Source organism: Marmota marmota, unplaced genomic scaffold, assembly GCF_001458135.2.
Source record: "Marmota marmota marmota unplaced genomic scaffold, marMar, whole genome shotgun sequence".
Taxonomy (NCBI): domain Eukaryota; kingdom Metazoa; phylum Chordata; class Mammalia; order Rodentia; family Sciuridae; genus Marmota; species Marmota marmota.
The window spans coordinates 3,918,923-3,924,932 of record NW_025999969.1 but is presented as its reverse complement, the minus strand read 5'-3'; the positions used below and the strand labels follow the sequence as shown (position 1 = coordinate 3,924,932).

At 37.6% G+C, this 6,010-nt stretch overlaps 1 protein-coding gene across 1 annotated transcript; it reads left to right on the top strand.

The window, feature by feature from the left end:
- Window positions 1–269: 269 nt before the first annotated feature.
- Window positions 270–1,654, top strand: Sst (somatostatin). The gene is made up of 2 exons (XM_015499903.2): window positions 270–523; window positions 1,289–1,654. Exons 1-2 carry the CDS (start codon window positions 386–388, stop codon window positions 1,499–1,501), a joined length of 351 nt encoding a protein of 116 aa, XP_015355389.1. The 5' UTR covers window positions 270–385; the 3' UTR covers window positions 1,502–1,654.
- The last annotated feature ends 4,356 nt before the right edge of the window (window positions 1,655–6,010 follow it).

Here is a 6,010-nt window from a genome sequence, read left to right as displayed (position 1 = left end):
CATGCATACGTGCAAATGAAATTATAGAATGTGTAAATTGGTAGCACTTAATGAAAATAAAAGATTGTTGGCATGTTGAATTGTGTGTGCCTGTGAGTGTGCAGAGTTTTTTTTTTTTTTTTTTTAAAGTAAGCCACTTTAGATTGTGTCGCCTCCCCTCACTTTTGTGATTGATTTCACGAGGCTAATGGTGCGTAAAAGCGCTGGTGAGATCTGGGGGCGCCTCCTAGCCTGACGTCAGAGGAAGAGTTTAAAAAGGTGGGGAGACGGCAGAGAGCACACAAGCCGCTGCGGAAGGCGCGAGGTTCAGAGCCTTTGCTGCTGCCTGCGGATCCGCAGTTTGAACAACTGCTCTCCAGCTCGGCTTCCCGGCACCACAGCCAAGATGCTGTCCTGCCGCCTCCAGTGCGCGCTGGCCGCGCTCTCCATCGTCCTGGCCCTGGGCGGTGTCACCGGCGCACCCTCGGACCCCAGGCTCCGTCAGTTTCTGCAGAAGTCTCTGGCTGCTGCCGCAGGAAAGCAGGTAAGGAAACTCCCCCAACGTCTTCTTTCCCTCCTCCCGGATTCCTGGACCTTACTAAGACCTGCTCCTGAGCCCTGGGTTTAAACTTAACAGGTGTTTGATTCTCCTTAAGAGTTTGGGTGCTTTTCAGAATCCCTCCAAAACCAAAGCTCTCAGGAAAACTTTCCGAGTCTAGAATTCTCTCCTACCTTTTTTTTCCTTCTTCTGATCAGGGCAGTTGGTCACAGTTCAGGTGAGTTCTTTACTGGCATTCAGGAAATTTCGGAAACCTGGGTATTTGAGCACAAAGGAATGCCAGCATCTATTCCCAGTGCTGACCCAGGTGCTGAAACGCAGACTTTCATACATCGGGCATGCAGTAAGGGACACTGCAGACCTAGCAAACCTGAGACTGTGAAAGGTCCCATTTTCCCAGTTAACTTTGTAAAAACGGCAGTAACAATTCCAGTTTGTTGTTCACGTTATGGAAATTGAATTGAACAAAAGGTTGGCACAATAATTTTGTAAGGTGGCTTTTATCAATTTACAATTTCTCATTGTGTTTTTAAGCCCACAGAGGCAGAACACTTGCAGAAACCTTTTTGTGTAACTTGATGATTATAGGAATTACTCTTATTTTTATTCTTAATTGATTTTAGGTGTCATAAAAGTGCACAGCTGTGAAAACTAGATTTTGAATGTGACTAAATTTGTTTTCCAAACTAGAATTTCCCGTTTTTTTCTTTTTTCATTGTTCTCTTCCCCTTCTCCTTTTGCCCCATTCAGGAACTGGCCAAGTACTTCTTGGCAGAGCTGCTGTCTGAGCCCAACCAGACGGAGAACGATGCCCTGGAACCTGAAGATTTGTCCCAGGCTGCTGAGCAGGATGAGATGAGGCTGGAGCTGCAGAGATCTGCTAATTCAAACCCGGCCATGGCACCCCGAGAACGCAAGGCTGGCTGCAAGAATTTCTTCTGGAAGACTTTCACATCCTGTTAGCTTTATTAATTATTATTGTCTATATCAGACCCCTGATCCCTCTTCTCCAAACCCCATCTCTCTTCCCCAATCTCCCAAATTCACAGCAAGACCCTTGCATTAGAAATTGAAGACTGTAAATATAAAATAAAATTATGGTGAAATTATGGAAAATGAGAATTTGATTTCTTATTGAGCAAATCGTTTTGTGCAATAACACACGATGAACATGGTTTCAGCAGTTATTTTAGATAATACATGCCAGGTCTCACTAATATCTATTAAAAACTCTCTGTGGCAACAAAGGTTGTTTTAAATGATACCTTTATAATTTGGGTCATTTCAAACTGAAATAATTTCAAACAACTAAATTAAACTTCAATCTAACAATAAATGTCAGAAGGGACTTCCATAAATTTCAGTTACGTATTCAATACACTTAAAAAACATATTGTATTATCAAAATGAAGATTAGTATTTATGGGTTGGCAAACTGAAATGTCTGACTATCCACCAGGTGCATATGTAAAATATGTCACTTTAAAATGGAAGAGTAAAATCATTTAGGAACCGAGGAAAGAAGCTGGTTGAAATAGTTAAAGAAATCTAGCTTTAAAATTTGTTTCTAGTTGGTGAACATTTTCTATAAAAGAAAGTCCTCCCTAAATGAAAAAAAAAAAAGGCTAAATAACAATCGAGGCATGAAAAGTAAGCTCCTACAATTTTCTCTTAGGGGAAAATTTCATTTTTAATTATAAGAATCCAGCACGGGAATATTATAGGTTTCAAGAAACCAGTGTGTTGGGTCACCTCACAGAATGTTATATTAAAGGTATTGGGGCTCAAAGTCATCATCACAGAATAACCAAAGGAGATACCCTGGGTCTTTAAAAAATTTTATCAAAATGGGAGTCAAATAAAAATGCAAAAATAAATAACCCAATAAATCATAGCTGTTAGTATTATAACAACATGCTAAATGTTGTTACATACAGAGATAAAAATGTTGATAATTTAACTCCTAAATCCCTGAAAGAGGTATTCTTTGGGGAATGTATGTTTAAGTTACCAACCATATGTTTTGCATGAATGTTGGAATAATAAGGCAAATATATCCATAATATGAACTTACTGATGGTAGCTAATAAAGAAGAACTTCATATTTTTTAGAAAATATTTGTGTTAGACAATACACATTGTCAATATTAATGTGGCTTTGTGGATATTTCTTCCTGAACAGCAGATCAAATGAGAGCAAAAAATCTAAGCCACTTTCCTAATTTCTGTGAAAACAGAATACCCTTTGATGCTCTAGTTTTTTTTTTTTTTTATATATATACAAGACTTTTAGGGGAACTAATGTATGCCTACTTAAAGGATTTGTCTGTACTAAATGCCTTATATTCAGCTGTTAACCAACCAACTCATGAGAGTAACAGACTCATGTAATTATGATTAAAGCACAGAAAACAATGCAACTTATTTTCTGAGCAGTATGTAAACTGTATAAATGCCAAGAAATTTTAATTTTTTTATTACCATCTTTAGTTGTCAATTCCCAATTGTAGTATGAAAACGGAAAAGAATTATGTAGCCACAAGCCCATGTATATACTTATTTTTTTTTTAATTTAAAGCTTAAATTAAATGAAACATTTGAACAGGGTTAATTATCTTTCAGCCTTATTTCCCAATTCCAGACATGGAATTGTGTAAGGTGGGATACTCATGTCCCTTTTAGATGGAACTGACCTTTTATGCTTTAACACTGAAAAGGGTCTTTAAAAAGTGCTGATTTGAGGCCATTTTAAATAATATAAAAAGCATAATTTTGTTCTTTTTTTGTTTTTAATATATAGAGGATCTTACTTTTTACTTTCCATTTAGTTCATTTGCATTCCTTATAAGTCAATTCACTGAAAGGATCCAGCATTCTAGCCTGCTTATTATCTACCCACATTGAAACTAGAAGATATTTTCCTTCTTTCCTGCCTCATGCTTCAGCAATCCTGAACAACCTGCTGTTTTTTTTTTTTAATGGACAAGCTTGGGCAAGGTATTCTTCAGCATAAAGCAAGAATTTTATGGAGCAAGAAGCATATGAAATGGGTTTGGAAGGCCAAGTTAGGTTTGGTCTGTAGAAACAGGAAAAAGTAGCAAAGTCTCTGTACTTAGTTTCCCCATCTGAAAAAGGCACATAGGAGAACCAACCCCTCAGAATTACGGGGATTCCCTAATACCATGTACTTAGAAGTTCTTTGTGCATGGTAAGCTGCAGGTCATTTTTTTCTCACGTGTGGTGTGTTTTCTTGCCTCTTTCTTTGCCTTTGCTATTTTTTCCTGTTTTTACAGACCAAACGTATTTTGGCTTTCCCAACCCATTTCATATGCTTCTTGCTTCATAAAATTCTTGGTTTATGCTAAAATATCTGCCTTTTCCCTTTAATATGTGTCTCTTCCATCATGCTTACTTATCACTCTCTACTGTTCATTATAGTAGTATGAATGTATATAAGAGAGTGTGTATTCATGCATAAACTTCCTTTGGGTAGATGTATGTCCACACAGTATCTTATACAGCATGTTATGTATAGTAATTTGTCAGTGTTCATTGAAAGAATCTATAAACCTACAGCATCAAGTGAAACAAATCTCTATTTACTAGATGGCATTCTTCCTCAGTGCTTTATACAGCATAGGAAAATGACATTAATATCCACTATATGTAACACTAGTGTGACACCAGAAAGAGAGAACCCATGGTTATGCTTTTTGGGGAGGAGGTCCTAGGGATTAAACTCAGGGGCACTTGACCATGGAGTCATAAATGCAGCATTATTTTGTATTTTATTTAGAGATAGGGTCTTATTGATTTGCTTATTGTCTCACTTTTGCTGAGACTGGCTTTGAACTTGAGATCCTCCTGTCTCAGCCTCCTGAGCTGCTGGTATTACAGGCATGCATCACCGTGCTGGGCATAGTTATGCTTTTAATGACCACTGGTAACCATGTGGTTAGTGGATGTACTCATTTTGGAAACTTCAGCCAGTCCAATTTTTAAAAACCATCTCCCAAAGTCTTCAGCAGGACCTGCCTCACTGTCCACCAATCATAAGACTTACAGTTCCAGAGAATAAAATTCACGAATCCCTTTCTCACACTCGTTTATCTTAAGATCAGATCTGTTTTTGGTACTAATACAAGATCAATTTTCTTGGCCTTGACTCAAACTATTCTTAGTATGCAGACAATTCTGTTTTCTGGTATCACAAAATATACCTTTCATTCTGAATATCCAACATAGAAGGGGATTCAGAAATCACCTTGGCCTCACTACTAATTTTAACAAAACATGATGTTATTTGCCCAAGATAACAGTAAGTTGAGGCAGACTTTTGACAAAGTCTAGGTTCCCCGCTCTTCCATATCAGGATTATTTTTATTATTCTATTATACAGCCTCTCAAGAAATCTGTCCTTTTAGAGATTTGATGTATTTTATTAATCTCATGAGAAAACTAATTTTGTTCCTGGAGCTTCTTTACCTCCTACTGGACAACTGGTCGTTTTCTGAAAGGGAACAAGGAAATTAGTAATAATTTCCTGTTGTGATTGAGAAACATTAATAAAAAACGATAAAGGCATTGACTGAAAGAAAATAAACTCAGGGGAGACCTAAGATGTGAAGAATGATTTTGTCCTGGAATGGAGGCAAAGGGGCTACCTCAGGAAGCAGATGGAAATTTACAGGAAGGAGACAGCATGCCTGGAGAGGTGATCTTCAAAGAAGTCCTGATCCACATTGCAAACACCTCCATGACCTTCTCTCTAGCTCTTCAGTAAGTGAGGGTGAATGCTTCAAATCCAGGTGTTTGGATTTTCATTACTTAAAATGTGCCTGTGTCAAAGGCTTGCTGCAAGCCCAGGGACAAAATTTATATCAAAAGTTTCCTGTTTTCAGGAAACTGAGTCTAGTAGATGAGACACATTCTTTGCAAATAATCAAATGTTATCTTGGAGGTTTGTACAGAGTGCTAGGAAGGGAAAGAGATGTCAGCAATTCCTTCTCTTTCTTTTCTCTATACTATTCTCACTAGTTTTAAATTATGATTTAGAATATGATTGTATTCTGGATGGGATGCATAAGTTATAGGTATAGTGATTAGCACATACTTTCATAATATAATTTATTTATCTTGGATTCTTTTTCTTTTATAGTTGTAGAAGCTGAGAATCAGAGAGATTAAGTAGTTTTCCCAAGATGTCCCCAGCTGGTTAGAGGTAGAGTTGGATCCAGGCCATCTGATTTCTAATCCAATGTTCTTCTCCCTGTCTCCTAGGGGAAATGGGGGAGTTAAAAGAAGATTGTAACTTGCTGGGCAAATTAAGATCAGCTCCAGATCATCTTCACTTAGCTCATATTACAAATGGGTATTACTACTCTATTATTGTTAGAGGAGGAAGGGATTTAAGCTCTGGGATTGGGATTTGGTTTTGTGACTTTATTAGGGCACTATTTCCAAGGAAATGTT

Coding starts and splice junctions, on each gene's coding strand:
- Sst (XM_015499903.2), top strand. CDS start 386: ATGCTGTCCTGCCGCCTCCAGTGCGCGCTGGCCGCGCTCTCCATCGTC. Junction 524..1,288: donor CTGCTGCCGCAGGAAAGCAG/GTAAGGAAACTC, acceptor TGCCCCATTCAG/GAACTGGCCAAGTACTTCTT.